General features: G+C 31.1%; 1 protein-coding gene across 1 annotated transcript in view; it reads right to left on the bottom strand.

Annotated features, from left to right (window-relative positions):
- LOC129984985 (uncharacterized) overlaps positions 1–17454 on the bottom strand; it is a 122382-nt gene that overhangs the window by 18635 nt on the left and 86293 nt on the right. The window contains exons 8-15 of the mRNA XM_056094920.1: positions 12061–12159; positions 10031–10132; positions 8553–8654; positions 5844–5942; positions 5595–5723; positions 2484–2612; positions 1294–1410; positions 1055–1153 (exon numbers count right to left, since the gene is read on the bottom strand). Of these exons, the coding sequence (XP_055950895.1) occupies positions 1055–1153; positions 1294–1410; positions 2484–2612; positions 5595–5723; positions 5844–5942; positions 8553–8654; positions 10031–10132; positions 12061–12159 (876 nt within the window). The remainder of the gene's footprint in view (positions 1–1054; positions 1154–1293; positions 1411–2483; positions 2613–5594; positions 5724–5843; positions 5943–8552; positions 8655–10030; positions 10133–12060; positions 12160–17454) is intronic.

Here is a 17454-nt window from a genome sequence, read left to right as displayed (position 1 = left end):
ATATAACTTCTAACAGTTGAAGTTACAGTTTTGAACAAACATCGGTGTTTTTAACATGATAATATTATAAGGCTGATATTCTTTTAATAAAATGCGTGACCTAAAAATCATTTCCCGTAGGAGTGAATGGCTGATACATTCGAGTCAGATAACGAAAAGATAAGAGCCTAGCATAAAACATTACCATGGTTTGATGTTTCAGTTTAGAAGATCGAATCATACCTTGTTTTTTTCCAATGATATTTTTCTGTTAAATATTTTATCTTTTTATTTGTTGTTTTATCTACCTCGCTCATTGCTCCAAACATACATTTCAGAATGAACATTAATGAATCCTGATTCAAAATATCTTATTAGACAGCAACGATCAATAAATACGTATTTTCCGACGAATTTGATCAGTTTTGCTTATATCTGTTACTATTACCGATAAGCGAAGATCGAACTGGCAACCTTTGGGTTTGTAGCTGAGTAAAATGACCACAAGACAAAAGAAATTTCTCATGTCTCGTAGCTGTTATTTGGCTTATAAAGCGTCACCACATTATTCCCCCTCCAGTGCGTCGGAGGTGAGACGAACGATATTTTGTCCTGTTTTTGCTGTTATTAGTGGTGATATATTGGCTGATTATTTATCAGCTTCATTTATTTATTGGCTGATTATTTATAAGCATTTTTGTTTTGCTGATTATTTATCAGTTTCATTTTTTTTAAATTATTGGCTGATTATTTTTTTTCAGCTTCATTTTTTTAATTTTATTTATTTCTGGTAGAGGGCGCCACAACAGTTGTATGAAGTCTGCGTATTTTCGTCATCGGGTCACCAATGTTGCTATTGGCGAATAGCGAGGATCGAACTCGCAACCTTATGGTTCGTAGCCGCGTAACATGACCACAAGACAAAAGAAATTTCTCATGTCTCGTAGCTGTTATTTGGCTTATAAAGCGTCACCACATATCACAGAAATAATGAACAAAATATTTCAATCAGGAATCCTCAAGAGTACATTTAAGTGTTCCTTTTCGAAAAAGACGTCTTAATTTGTGTGCTTACTTCATCGAAGACGTCTACTCTGGCAGCATTTTGAAGCAACAGGTTGACCACTTCGGGATGGCCCTTTTGGCAAGCATACAGCAGAGGAGTCCAACCATTCTGGAAAAAAATTTCCAATGTTATTTTCATACATTTATTATCATTCTTAATTATTTAGTTAACTAAGTTTCTTTGAAAATAATCGCAATTGCATCAATTCAAATTGAAAATAACACTTGATTCGGATGCTAGTCACTCACCAAAGCGATTCTATTGCAGGCACCTTGCAGCATCGTCGGATCGATCTGATTCAATATTTCGTGCAGTATATCAGCATTTCCCTCTTTACTGCAGTAGTGGATGCAAGTCATACGGTACTAGGAAACAAATTATTTTCATTTAATTACTGATTATTCATAATAATTCAGATGGTGGAAAATATTTTTAATTTTTAACTGAGAGATAGCTATTTAAAATTTGAGTCTGAATAATTAAATCATTAAATATTGCTTCATTGTTAAATAGATGTGTATTTAACAAGTTTATTTTGTAATATACATCGTAAAAAAATTAGCTTTACTCCGTTGATGCATTCATCTTGATTGGTTAGTAAAAAAAACCGCTAAATGTAAATAAAGCTTTCAAATTATTTAGTAAGAAATATCGATTATCGATTAATTAACTATTCAAAATATTTTGAATTTATTTATGAAAGCAGTTCCTCAGAAAACTAATTCTAATATCTTTTCATAAAATTATATAATTTTTGATATAATCATTTAGAGAAGCTTTCCATAAAAAGTTATATAATCCATAAGTTATATAATATCATATAAAATTGTATAATTTTTGATATAATCATTTAGAGTTTTCCATAAAAAGTTATATAATCCATAAGTTATATAATTTCATATAAAGTTATATATAGTTTTGATATAATCATTTAGAGAAGTTTTCCATAAAAAGTTAGTGTAAGTTTTTAAAGTGACTTTCTTTCATTAAAATAAAAAAAGTTTTTATAATTTAAAAAATCGTAAATGGAATGATTTTAACAGCGCAAAACAATGATTTTAGGAAGCGTGTTAGAAAAATTATATAATTTCCAAGAAAATTCCATTCTCAAAACACATTCTTTTTTTTTTTTTTTTTTTTTGTAATAAAATAAAATTTTCAAACATACAGGTAAAATTTAAAAAAGAAATTCTTTAAAAATGAAATTCTAGAATTTGATTAAAAATATTTGTTGAACAAATAAAAATATATTCTAACTTAATAAAAACTCTTATGCTGTTTTGTTTTTAAAAAAATCTTCACTTATTTCGGTGTAAAATGTTGTGTTGCAAATGCCACTAAATTTTTAAAAAATAACATATTTTTCTAGGAGATAACGCAAAACAGTGGATTTTGTGAGAGTGAAATGTGCTTTGTTGCAAATAACGTCCACAATTACCTCTTCGTTGGGGATGTTCACTTCTCCACCATTCTGGAGCAGCAGCTTTACCAGATCTTTGTCCTCCGTTGGATGATGCGCTTGGCTCTTTGATATAAGGCAGGCATAGTGCAGAACCGTTTCGCCAAGCTTAGGAAGGAAAAAGAAAAGGCAATAATATTTAAAAACATTCTATGGAATGACGCACAATTATATATAATATATAAAACTGAAACACACAATTAAGTCTATAGTAATCAATTTCAAACAACCCGCAACAATATTTTTTTAATCGATATTTGTTTAAATTTTGTTCTTTTCTGGGCTGTTTTGATGGATTAATTCTCTGGGTATAGATTGCACGTGAAAAATATTTAAATATATATCCTTGAAATCCAGTTAAGGCAACTTTCTATTAAGAAAGAAATGAAATAAAATGTGGCTCGAAAATTTATTAAGTTAGTTTTATTCTAATCTGAGGTATTTAACTTTTTGTATCCGATCCATTCATATAAGTTGTTTGAAATATTTTGTTTGAAAATAGATTTGACATGCGATCTGAAATGGATTTATTTTTCTTAATCAAATTATATTAATCGGACCAAATTACATTTCGGAATTAGCAGACTATCGACAGCTATTTTAGACTATAACAATCATGGAAGCAATATTGTATTTGTAGTAGATGCTAGGGTAGGTTCACAATTCAGAACTCTTCACTTCTATACAATTCCATAAAGGGAATTGAACTAACTATACATGGAAATTATATTCTAGCACTTCTTACCACAGAATATTTGATAGATGGTTTATAAGATGCTAAAACTTAGCAGTCATATGCAGTTATTTTGCTGCAAATATGTTGGAAAAAGAAAAAAATTAAAAACATCACGTTATTGGAAAGTTTCAATGGCATGTATTTGGTAAACATATATATTGTATCTTGTTTATCTAGCATGTTTTTCTAGCTATTTTTAGTTTGTACATTCAGATGTTGAGATTTTCTATAAAATACCTCTGTAAACAAAAACTTGGAAAGGCTGTCATAAAATAAAAGATATCAATTTATTGGTCAATAATTGTTGCATATTTTTCAAATTAATGTCTTTCGACTGCAATGCATTTCTGTTTAAATTTTTTCGGGTCCTTAACACATACCTTAAAACTATTTCCGTGAAACACTTTCAGGGTTCAAGGCGAATTTTCTTTTTATCAATAGTCAAAACAGTGATCACGAAGATGTCATTTCAACAGGTAAAATAAGAGATTTCATTTCTTAAAAAAAATTTTATCTCAAAAATTGTTTTCGCATTATCTTAAAATTCAAAAATATTGCTTCTTTAATAATGTCAATTTCATTTTTAAAAATTTCTTGTAAGATGTATTAATGTTTTGTTTTTCGCCAAACGCGTCAAAATCATGCCAATTTTTTAACAATTCGCCAAAACTCTGCCATTTTTGATGGATACTAGAAATAGTAACAAATGGCTTTTTGGGTTGCAATAAAAAAAAAAAAAAAATGTCACGATACATGTGGCTAGATTTCGTCGCCAAATAATTCAGATTTGGTGACTTTACATTAATCTTTAATATATACCAACTTTTTTTTCATTGTTTTTAATAAACTTACTTTAATGCACAATAAGTAACAATATTTTTAATATTTTGATGAAATTAAAATTCATTCATCAAAACATTCAATCCGCCAATATAAAATCAAAAAAAAAAAAAAAGTTGCTTTCATTGGATATCAGTTCTGAAATAGGATTTGCTTTTATTTCGTAGTATATACCTTTATTTTTTTAATTTGTATTCACAACAATATCTGTTACAGATTGATTCAATTAATTTCGTGTAGCATCAAATAATAGGAAATTTTTCAAAATACATTCTACAAATCATTTCACAATCTAAAAAATAATCTGGGCGAACAAGCTTTTTGCCAAAGTTAGCTAGTACTAGATAACGATTTATATCTAATAATGATATACTTTGTCAAATTTTATATAAATTGAAAAAAATGAAAAAAATTGAAAATTATTGTTGCATATACACATATATATTTTACATCTAGGTGTGTTTATAAATATATTTAATATAAAAAACATATATATGAAAGCATTATTTCATGGGAAGCCGAATGCAGTTTGAAGACAGTGAAGATACTTTTGATTTCGTGACGTCGTTTTATTTCATTTTGAAGAAGCAGGCATATGTACAAGCGACGAGTACACAGAACGACACAGAGAGGAATGAGGGAAAAAAACTCTTGGACATTTTATCCCTGGTCTTATATAACCTGAGATTTTGATAGGGAAAATATTTCTTCACAGTGCTAATATATTATTAAGATTTCAATAGGGATTTTTGCTACACGCGTCGAAGAGGTAGGGGAAACACAGGAAGATTTTAAAAAAGAATTTGTCTCGTCAGCGGTATTTTGTCTCTTCACGCGGAGTGTGGGAAAGTTAGGCTTTTAGCCGATTCAGCAATTTTACATAGCTTCTCTTGAATTAAGTAGAGACAGTGGAATTGGATCAATAAATAAGAGAATATTTTAGAATATAGTTACTATGAGCTAAATTAAGATAAAATCTTGGAAATTAATTAAATTGAAATTAAAGTTTAAAGTATCATTATATATATATTATAAGTTTTGTGTTACATGTATATTTAAAACATAAGTATGTGTATTGTAAACTGTAGTACTTTTATCAGTTGCAGTAAATTAATTTACATGCGAAATATTATAATGATATTTTAATAATGATACTAAATATTTTCTCACTGTGTGAAAAAATGTCTTTAGTCTTTATTTATATGAATATAGAGCAGGATATTTAATTTTTTCCTTAACTTGAAGTAAAAAAAAAAATATAGTAATGAACAAGCTAGAATATTTTGTCAAAGCTGCTTTACATGCAGAACAGGAGGTAACTAGTCTGACCTTGCATAGTTGTTGTATAATTAATTTTCCCAAAAAAATATTCAAGCAGTCTTGAAAAGTAAAAAAAGTAAAGCTCTTCTATCAAAATATATGTTGTAAGGTCCACACATGATCTCACAAATCTAATTACTGTCATGAGAAGTTTTCAGAATCTTATATTTATTTATTTATTTTTGTTAACTTACTTCATTCTGAGCGTTGACGAGGGTCGCACCGTTGTCCCCTGGATGGGTTTTCTTCCAGTGGTCAAGCAGACTGCGAGCCACGGCATAGTGACAGTTGCGTGCAGCTACGTGGAGGGGTGTCTCGCCACTCTGGAAACATTTAGAAAGTCCCAAGTTATGAAATGTATAAAAATAACTTTTATTTCCATTAAATACAGATTAAGAAATAAAGAAAATTAAATGAGGAGAAAAGAAAAAAAAATGACTTACATTTGACTTTTGTTGTACATCTGCCTTATCTTGCAGTAAGAGAGCTACAGTGTTCAGGTGACCATGGCGAGCTGCAAAGTGAAGAGGAGTTTCTCCATCCTAAAAGGAAAGCATCAAAATTTGTAATCTTTTTAATCTACATTTGAAACCAAACATTCCGAATTATTTTAGTTATATTAACGTCTCGTTTTAAAGCAACACGAGGGCTATTTTGGGATGGAACTCGTAATTTTGAACCACGGTCAGATGACGAGGACGACACCACAGCTGGCACCCCTTTTTCCAAATTTCGACGCCACAACAGCGGGAAGAAGTTTCATCCCAACGGATTTAACGTGCACCAGACCCGCTTACACAAAGGTTCTTTGGTGGTATCGGGTATCAAACCTGAAACCCACCGGTTCGGATGTCGAGACCTTACCACCAGGTCACCGTGGTCCAAATATTCCGAAAGCACTGCATACGGTTAAATACATCTATTTTGTCAAGTACGACATAAAGATTCGATAGAAAAAACGTCTTCCACTTCACCTTTACAGGAACAATAAATACTGTGTTTTATTTTTACTAACAGCATTTAAAAAGACTAATTACTTGTCAGGACTCTATGCATTTATCAGCAGATGATGATACATTTTGTAAAAAAATTTATACAGCAATGATTATTCTTGTAAGCATGTAATGTTTTCTTATTTCTTCTTCTTTTATTAATTTTGATATCAATTGAATATGTCACCTGATTATATATTCCTTTACTCCCACCATGGGTCACCTCAGTAATGAATCTGAGAAACTTCCGATATAGTGGTTGATTCTCACCACCCGGCTGGGCCCATGGTGAGGATTGGCTACCTCCTATCGATTACTTCCCACGGGAATAGTTGCAATTTGACCGATAATGGCCCTTAAGACTCAACCATAGTTCTCTCCAGTGTTGCTGTCATGGCAGTCCGGTCATTAGTTTTTTACGTGGGCCTCAGAGCGGATCGAAGCAGTCAGTTTATGATGTATATTCCTTTATGCTATGATATATGGCCCTCTTTACACTTGGTTTCGTATTTAATTATGTTCCCTGGATTTCGAGATCATTAACCACCTGCTGTGCCAAGAAATTCACATGTGCGCGTGCCAAAACTGTTCACTGTAATTAGCAGCGGAGTTACACAAAGTATCCGATACCTTATAGAAATCGGAAAAGGATTTAGATTTTTTTAATGAATCAATATTCGACTGTACTCCTGTAAGCTGTGTTCCGGCAAGCAATCTCCATCGGTGGGTCGCGAACATCATTTTTACTTCTGTGATAATTGCCCGCTGATGTGTACAACGCTTCTTTAACGATTCTGTAGCAAAAGCATCTCGGCGTGCGTCGCATTTCTTTCCACCGAGTGGTTGTTAATTCTCGAAGCCAAGGTTGCATAGTTATATCCTTCTTTAAGTCATTTTACTTTTCTTCACTTGGGGGGCATCTCAACAAATAGGGATGAAGAACTTCAGATTCTCGCTATCGTATAATAATGGTGTGGGGTCGAATCTCTTTCCTCCCATGTAAGCAGTTCTACCATGCCCGACGATGGCCATGGCGAACTCAACCATAGTTATCATCTATGCTGCTGCGGCATTCCAATTATTCCAATTGACTCTGTGACTCTAAATGGATCAGGATGACTCAATTGTGCTTACCCTTCTTTAAAGCCCTTGAAAGTTACCATTTTCAAATGATTCATGAACAGAATATATTGCATTCTCTTTTACTAAAAATCTTTTCTAACTCTTAAAGATTTCTTCATATTATTTAGCTTTTTTATGATCTTAGCAATATATTTTTTTTATTAAGAATAATACTCTCGTAGATAAAAATGTAATTATTAATACGTTAAATATTTACATAGAAAATTGTCAGATGATTTAAACTATTGAATTCTCCCTTTTTGATAGTTAAAAAAATATTTTCTGTAAACTGAAGGAATCTATTTAAGCATAATCATTACCTACTTTATACATAAAGCAAAACATTCGACCACAAGTCTAAGCCTCTAGCATTAACTTATGGAAATAATAGAAGGAAAATAAGTCTACAAGTAATAAAAAATATGCCCTAAAATAATAGAAAGAAAAAGATAGATGTTTTCGTTTCCCCCCAAATTGTTTAAAACACATTAATTTTTCTGCTTTTTGTCTCAATTGCTCAAAGAGCAATCTTGAGCGACAGATATTCAGTCCAACTTGCAGCATTTATATAAATTTCCCATTGATAGAATTACTAATAGTATTCTATGTTAATATTACCAACGCTCTATGTCGATTCAGCCATATGCACAGACAACGAAAATTAACCAAATTTAAAATATAAAAAATGTAGTAGTGAGGTTCTCAAGAAAAAACAACATCTGTACTGTGGCAATATTTCAATACTGTCTTCGTTATCTAACTGCAGTTTAAAGCTGTTGGATATCCAAATATGGAGCTATATTGGATAATTTTTTATTATATTCTTACAATAGAACAACAAGCCGATTCTTACAATAGAGCAAAAAAGTCTTTCAAATTTATTTAAAAAGCTAAATATATTAATATTCATTCCCCTTAATGGTTTTAATCACGAAGGACAAAACATTACAAAGATTTTAAGTAAGCATTTTCAATAATCACATCAGAGTATCCTTGAGTGGAAAGTGAAAGCACATTCTGTGTAAATGAAGCAAATACCTCTTGAGTTGCGTTGACTTCTGCTCCGCTTTTCAACAGCAGTTCAGCACATTTCTCTCCACCCGCAGTTCTAGCTGCTATGTGCAAGGGCGTCTCCCCAGACTGAAAATGAAACATTTAATAGAGATCTGAAGTGGAAAAAAAATCAAGATTGATATGAATAATGGGAAGTCATTGATATCAATCCTAGTTGCTCCTTATCAAATAGTGCTAAAAAATTGTTGCAATTTTTAATTTTTTTTTTTTTTTTTTTTTACCATTTCTGAATGTTGATATGTTTAATTAAATTTAAGAATATATTGTTTAAATATTTATAACACTACAATGATCAGTGCTTAATAGTTATAGAAGCAATTGTTCATTAGGGACTTTATGGAATAAGGAATGGAATTGCTGAGGACCATGGAACAATGGAGAAAGATTATAGGTTAATCTCTGTATGTGCTCTGAACAAGCAGTATTCAAAAACTGATAGTTACGAATTGCTCACTAAGATAGGGCTAGTTTTAAAAACTTCCTTGGTTTCTCTCTAAACAATGAATGTATGTGAGCAACATTTACTGAAAATCTTCCTGGAGGGCAATCTACTCCCATATACTGGAATCAAATTAAACGTATACCTACTATGTTAGCAAAACGCTCCAAGATTTTTTTGAAGAGAAGACGCCATATTTTCTTTTTATATATGACTCATTCATTTAGCGGGTGTCTACTAAGCGAAGTGGAATAAGAACGAAAAACATTATTTGTCACAGAACTTCGCAAATCTAACTCACGGCTATATCGTTCGATTACTGATGAAATTATTGAAAGGCCAATTAAAACATGAAAAATGCCAATTAAAACATGAAAAAAAAATATAAATGCTTCTATTTATAATCAAGAACTCATAGATAATACTATTCCTTTTAAACATTTTAGGCTTTAGCAAAAACTGTTGCATATTTTCAAAGAGATAAAAAAAAAGTTATACATATCTTCTTGAAAAGACTAATCTAAATGCTTGATCATCTGGTTTAAGCCAGAAGTTTCTTGGCTTATATTGGCATATTAATATCCCCAAAGGCTACATAATAATTCATTTTTACATTTATAATATTTTTCAAGTAAATTTAGATGTTGAAAATTTGATTAAAATGGAACATTCCATTAAAAAAATTTATTCAAAATTTTCCACTTTTAAGGAGAGAGATTTCAGATTACGATATATAAAAAGCGGTTCTAATTAACAGCAAAAATTAAAACTATTTGCATCAGTGTTGTGAAAAGTAACATACTAATATATAAATTTTAGCAAAATTTATTTCTTATTCATTTAAAATCTAGGCAAATGACGCAAATTTCATCCACATTGTTTTGATTCAATTTAAGGTCGACATTTAGAGCTCTTTTATTTTTTCATTTAAATACGAGACAAAATAGTTTTTATGACATAATAAAATGGAAACATAAAGATGAAGAAAAAAATGGACACTTACTTTTCCAGCCTTTAGTCTTATCTGAGCTCCGTAACCCAATAAAGTTTCCACCACTCGCGGCTGGCAAGCTTGAACTGCGATATGAAGTGCTGTTTGACCATCCTGTAAAGAACAGAAATATATAACACATAAGACGCAAAAAAATAAAAAATTGAAAACACACACCTACAAATTGCAAGATTATAAAAAAAAGATAAAAGAAAATAAAAACGTATTTCTATTTTGTGCATAAGTTATGCCAACAATAACAAACCAACTTTCTTGCATACTCTCTAATAAACTTGTCATACTAGAGAAAGCATACCATGGAATTGGCGTACAATAGTGGCGAAATATTAACTTTTGGCGTGAATGTAGCATTTTTAATAAAACCATGGTGTCATCCTTGGCGAGTTTTTTAGCAAATAATCCCTGACACGCCGTTAACAGTACCCAAAAAATCGAATTCGTGTTTTAGATGCGTTTTTCCAAAACGAATAAAACAAAAATTTGACGCAAAACTGCACATATAATCACAAACTCCCATATCAATTTGAGATGTTATTGCATTTTTTTTGTTAAATTTACTTAAATTTAGTATATTAATTTTTATTTAATTTTTTGATGAATTAATTAATGAATTTATTAATGAATTAATTAATGAATTTATTAATGAATTTTGATAAATTAATTGATATATTAATTTTTGAAAATTTTTATTAAATTTGATAAATTAAATAATATATTAATTTTTGATAAATTTTATTAAATTTGATATATTAATTTTTATTAATTTTTGATAAATTTTATTAAATTTGATATATTAATTTTTATTAATTTTTTATAAGTTTTATTAAATTTGATATATACATTTTTATTCATTTTTTTATTAATTTCATGAAATTTCATATATTTTAGTGAATGTTTTTTTTTTAACTCGAGGAGTTATAAAACGGGAAAATTTATCAAAATCTCGGGGTAGGATTTTTTGATAATTACTATAATTTTTCTATACTACATATACGAGAAGTAAAAAAGCGAAATAGTAATAAGGATAAATAGGTAGAAATACGATTTATAGAAAAATAAGAACACAGAAAGAAAATAATTGTTCCTAATATTCTCTCTGCTCTCATTTAATATACTTTTGTTTGCTCTGGTTTCTCTAAAAGTTTGAAAAGCCATTTTTTTTAAAAAAATTTGTAGTTCATAGTACAACACAAATTTTTAATTTTACATAATTATATCTGCAATGGTTCATGTCAGGATTTTCGTATTTAAAAAATTTCAATACATTATTTTTTTTTCTGTGTAATGAGCAGTTATAAAAATAATTCTTAAAAGAAGATGTTTTATTTTACAAAGTTCTCAATGAATTTTTTTTTCATAAAATTCATTAAGTTCCAGAAAGTCAAAGTGTAAATTGTATTTATGATACGATGCAACTGATTATTTAAAAGGTGCTTCAAATGTTAAAATGCTACTGTGTTTTATAAACATTGAAATTACCCTCCTAAAGTCTTTAAACATGAAAACATCATTTCATTTTTAATATGTAAATGCATTTTTAATTACTTCTTGAACGAAAATTTTGAAAAAGAAATAATTAAATTTTTAAATTATATATTCATATAGAAAGTATTGAAAGGAATTTTTTACAGTTATGATATGAAGCAGTTTAAATAATTGCACGGATTCTATTATCGGAGAAAAATCAATGGCATATCTAAGATATTCATGTCAAAATTCTTAAAAATAAGAGTGAATTATGTAAAGAAAATATAATAAAAATAATTCTAATGAAGATGGGAATATTCAACAATATGTAAACAATTTGGAAGTTTAACGAACTTTAAAACGAATTACAGAATTTCTTTAAAGAATTATGTATTAATATCATTTTTGTGAAATTTTGACTTTCATTGTGAATCTTATGAATCATTATCTCTGCTACTTGTTGATGCTTTGATGAGAAATTAGAGAATCATGACAAACCTTTTTGACAAGAGGGATTTATTTCTTTTATTTAACAATTTGAATTCAGTACTCACATTTGTTTTGATGTCAACGCTTTCGCCTTTGTTCAGCAGAGACCGAACTACTTCTACGTGGCCGGCGGCAGCTGCGATATGAAGACACTTGGCACCAGACTGCAACGAGAAATGTAAACATTCACTGCCAACATAAACAAAAGGAAATCATAAACTAAATCTCTAGGCGATACACAATTCCTTTAGAGACATTTCAATTAACGTCATATTCAGAATAAATGAATAATTATCCATCTTTTATTCACCTCGCCCATATACCAATCCAGCATTGCACGATTGGACTCCGAAATCTCCATTTTTGAATGTCAGAAGATCCACTTTCAATTCAATATATACATATCAGATTTTGAGAACGAATATTTCATGGTAAAAGGAGATCTCAGGTTCATGTATATCTCGGTTCATTGGTATTCACTCCACTACTGTATTTCTGCGAATATCGAAATTTCTCAGTCCATTTGTGTCCAATCGATTCAAAGCGGATAATTGCATTAGAAGATAAAAGAATGCATTTAATTACTTAGGATATCTATTTATTGAGCAATGCCATTAGCATCATTAATTCCATAATAATTGTGTTTTTTTATCTCTTCTTTTTAGAAGATTATCCAACAAGTACTATATTTCTTTTATTCCATTTCATATCAGAAAGGCTGAAGTTCAGAACTTGATACATGCTGCCTTCTTGTATGTATAAAAGATACTGCTATTTCTTTTAGTTCTGCACTAATTATGCTCTACGCATTTAAAATATTGCCATTCATTTATTTATTAATGAATTATGCTCTAAATATTTCTTATTTACAAAGAAAGTGATAACATTTTTTGATAGCTTCAAATATATGTTTTAATTAAAGCTTTAATTTATTATCATGTGAGAACATGATGTTGTTTTGGTTCAAGGTTTTTGAAGCCATAAAACGCATAGGCAGAAAATTGGTGATTTATTGTTTTTGAGGCTTCATTTTTTTTTTCTTTTAGGATTATTAGAAAATGATAAAGAAGGTTGTCACATTTGTCGACTTTATCGTCAACAAAAAGTTGTACCTTGGTGCGAATGTCCGCCATTTACTCGATTCTCCTGTGTGGCCAGTAAAGGGCAGAGCTGTAAGAAATTGCCGCCCGAAGAAGCCCAGAGAAGAAAATAAGAATGAATGCGAAACAGCGAGGAGAGATATCGAATTATCTTATATATATATATATATGTAGTGTACGGAGCGTCCCCCTAGCGGCGTTAGCGGTACGGAGCGTCCCCCTGGCGGCGTTAGCGGTACGGAGCGTCATCCTAGCGGCGTTCGCGGTACGGAGTGTCATCCTAACGGCGCTCGCGTCGTCTCTCAACAGCCAATAAGAAGCTATCTGATTCCCGCTCTAAGAACTGTGTTCGGTACTGTACTAGCGTCCCTCGATGTAAAGCGGCCCAGCCGTTCGTCCAGTTCATTAAATTTGTTTATGTTAAATTAGTGTGTGATTCTCTTAATATGAGCCATCTCTACGCATTAATCTCAACCGGGCTTTCCCCTAGGGCCCGTGAGAGATATGTAATTTGATATATAATCCGATTAGTAGAGGCATGTTTTTCGAGGCAGAGTTAACATACCTCTACATGTGGGGGCTCGGCCGGGATGTGCAATGACCTCGGAAATAGAAAAATAATCTTCGATCCTGTAAGAAGCTGGGAATTTCACCATTAGTTTTCGTCGAATTATCTTCGGATCGGCAGTGGCCGACAAAATATTTCAAGAAAATCTTCGGATTGGCAGTGGCCCACAAAATATTTCAAGAAAAGTCTTCGGATCGGCAGTGGCCGACAAAATATTTCAAGAAAATCTTCGGCTCGGCAGTGGTCGACAAATTTTTCAAGCAAATCTTCGCTTCGGCAGTGGCAGACAAATTGTGAAGTTCCTGCATATTATCTCAACGGATATAATTGAAGAAGAACAGGTAGGAGAATTTTCTATATCATTTTGATTAAAGAATCTTGCAAGCATTTATTTTAAGATTTATATATTTGTGAATGACTTTTTCAAGAAAAAGAAACTGCTTGAATGTGTTTATTTTAGAAATTTCTGTTTTGAAGAAATATTAGCATTATTATTATTATCGTTATTATATTAGCATTTGTTATTAGGAAAAATAAAGGCATATTCAAAATGTTTAAAAATACAAAAAAGAAAGATTTAATTATTGTCGCTGAAGCAATAGGTGAGGTAGTTCCGGAAAAAACAAATATTGTGAAGCTTAAACAAATTATAGAAAATAGCCAAGCGGCTAAAGATGATTTGGAATTTGTGAAAGACATTATCATTTCAACTGTAGAGGAACGCGAAAAAATAGAAGCAGAGGAACGCGGAAAAATAGAGGCCGAACGAGCGCGTGAAGAGGCAGAAAAAGCGCGTGAAAAGGAAAGACAGTTTGAATTAGAAAAATTAAAACTAACTTTAGCTCATGAAGAAAGTATGAGAAACGTTCAAGCGACCGGAATAAGTAGTCCTAACGGACCTCCTCAAGAAAATCATGCGGAGTCCATCGAACAAATAATTAAAAGCATCCGCACATTAACAATGCCAATACCAACTAAATCAGAAAATTTCAATTTGTTTTTCAATATCTTGGAACGTGCTTTCGAAACAAAACAGGTTAAAACTGAATACAAAGCCGAAGTCCTTCTAAATTTGTTAGGCGAGAAATGCCGACATGTTTTGTTATACGCGAACGAAAGCGAAATAAAAGATTATGACGAAATCAAAAGAATAGTGTTAAGAGAATTCCAACCATCTGCTAAAGAATGTTGGGATAACTTTCAAGCCGCCAAAAGATTTAAAGGGGAAAATCACGTGCAATTCGTCTCAAGATTAAAAGCAAATTTAGAATATTATTTGGAACTAAGAAAAGTGAAAGATTTCGCGACCCTTTGTGAACTAATTGTAACCGATAAATTAACCAGCACTCTTGACAAGGACACATCCGAGCACATTTTGATCAAACAAGGCTCCGACTGGTTAAAACCGCTGATGTTAGCAAAAGAAATAGACATTTACTTTCGCGCAAGAAATAAAAGTTTGTTTTGGGAAGAGAGTAGATATACACATGACTACAGCTCAAGGCCGCGCGTCAATAATTCCCGCCAAAATAATGATCATGTACACGGTGGAAATATTGATAGGAAAACTTGTTTTAAATGTAATTCTACATCGCATTTAACAAAATTCTGTCCCCAAAATGTTGATGCTAGACAACATAACAATCAGGGAAGATCCCATAACTCAAATCCTGTAAACTCCATGTTAAAATCAAATGAAATTCCACAAGAATTAATAATCGCTGAGTTGGAATACGCAGATATTATTGTAAACGACGTTCCTATTAAAGCTTTGGTTGATAGCGGAAGCGTATTAATGATTATTAATCCTAATTATGTAAAGAAATTAAATTATGTAGGCCGTAGCATAAAAATTAAATTAGCGAACAGTTCAATTGTCAGTCTTCCGTTAGTGGCGATAGATATTAGTCATGTTAATAAAAAGTCAGAAGTGAAAAGAGTTTTAGCAGCTGCTGATACTAATATTTCTTTTCAATGCATTTTACCATCTAATAGCTATTTAGATCTTAAAAATACTTTTCCCAATAAAAATGATAATAACTCAACATGTCTTCTAAATGAAAATAAAAGTATTACTACTAGTTCGAAAATAAATGCTGACTCTGAATTTTATTTCCAGAGTGATGATATATCTTTGAATAAAGATAAATCTGTTGATGTTAATTTAATAACAGATACTTGTTTTGAACAGAGTTTTTCTGATGTGAATTCTGAATGGTTAGTGAAGGAAGTATGCACAAATGTTTTAAATGTTTATTCTGAAAATGATTTTGATATAGGATATTTATCTGATAAAAAATTGAAACATCATGTAATTAATTTAATTTCAAATTACTCTCCAAATAAAATCCGAACTACAGATTTGCAAATGTCTATTATTTTAACTGATGACATCCCTGTGACTTCACCGGTTCGTAGACTTGCTCCCATAGAAAAACAACAAGTTACAAAACAAATCGAGGAATGGCTTGCCCAGGGTATCATCGAAAAAAGCTATTCTGATTATGCGTCTCCAATTGTCTTAGTGAAACGTAAAAATCGCGAACCCAGACTGTGTATTGATTTCCGTTCTTTGAACAAAAAAACAATCAAAGATAAATTTCCTCTACCAAATATAGAAGATATTTTTGATAAGTTACACTCAGGCAAAATTTTCTCCACATTGGATCTCAAAAATGCTTACTTTCATATTGATTTGACTCCTGGCAGCAGAAAGTACACGGCTTTTATTAGCCATGAAGGATTATTCCAGTTTAAAAAATGTTGTTTCGGACTTACGAATGCACCTGCTATGTTTCAACGCTACATTCAAGTAATCTTTCAAGAATTAATACATGACGGAACTTTAATTGTTTACTTGGATGATATTATCATCCCCTCTCAAACCATTTCTGAAGGTATTCAAAAATTGGAACGTGTTTTACACATAGCCTCTGAATTTGGCCTACAGTTAAATCTAAAAAAGTGTCAGTTTCTGAAAGAAAAAATTAACTTTCTTGGTCAAGTAATCGAAAATGGACAAATTAGGCCATCAACTGAAAAAACTTCATCCGTACTAAATTTTCCACAACCACGTAATGAAAAACAAATCCAAAGTTTCTTGGGTTTAACGGGATATTTTCGGAAGTACATTAAAGATTATGCTTTAATAGCTAGCCCTCTAAGCGATTTGCTTAGAAATGGTGTAAAATTTGAATTCGGTCCCTCTCAAATAAAAACGTTTGAGACCCTTAAAAGAGCATTATCGCAAGATCCAGTTTTACATCTGTACAAACCAGGTTCCAAGCTGGAACTCCATACAGATGCTTCCAAATTAGGTTACGGTGGAATCCTTCTTCAAGCTGACGACGATGATAATTTACATCCCATAGCTTATATGAGTAAAAAAACAACACCTCAGGAAGAAAATTTATCGAGCTATGAACTAGAAGTTTTAGCTGTTATTAACCCTACACTGCATGATTTTTTATTTTTCCTTGAAAAAAATATATATGTAATAGAGTGTAATGATAAAACATGAAAAAATATTTAAAAAAAATTAAGTCTAAATTTTCATTATTTTTTAATTAAATGTTAGTTTGTTGCCAAGTGGCAACATCATGCAGTTAAGCATAAAAAATAAAAAAACAAACTGTGCCAAATGGCTACACCATGCATTCCAGAGAGAAAAATTACTGTAAATGATAGTCTCTAAAACAGTTCTTCTCTTTATAAAAACATAGAGGAATTGAGCATTTCATGCACTGTACTCTTGTAAATCCTTTACAATTCAACATTTTACATCGTTGTTT

Source organism: Argiope bruennichi, chromosome 9, assembly GCF_947563725.1.
Source record: "Argiope bruennichi chromosome 9, qqArgBrue1.1, whole genome shotgun sequence".
NCBI lineage: Eukaryota > Metazoa > Arthropoda > Arachnida > Araneae > Araneidae > Argiope > Argiope bruennichi.
Note: the sequence above shows the minus strand (reverse complement) of the source record. Positions and strands in the feature narration are given on the sequence as shown.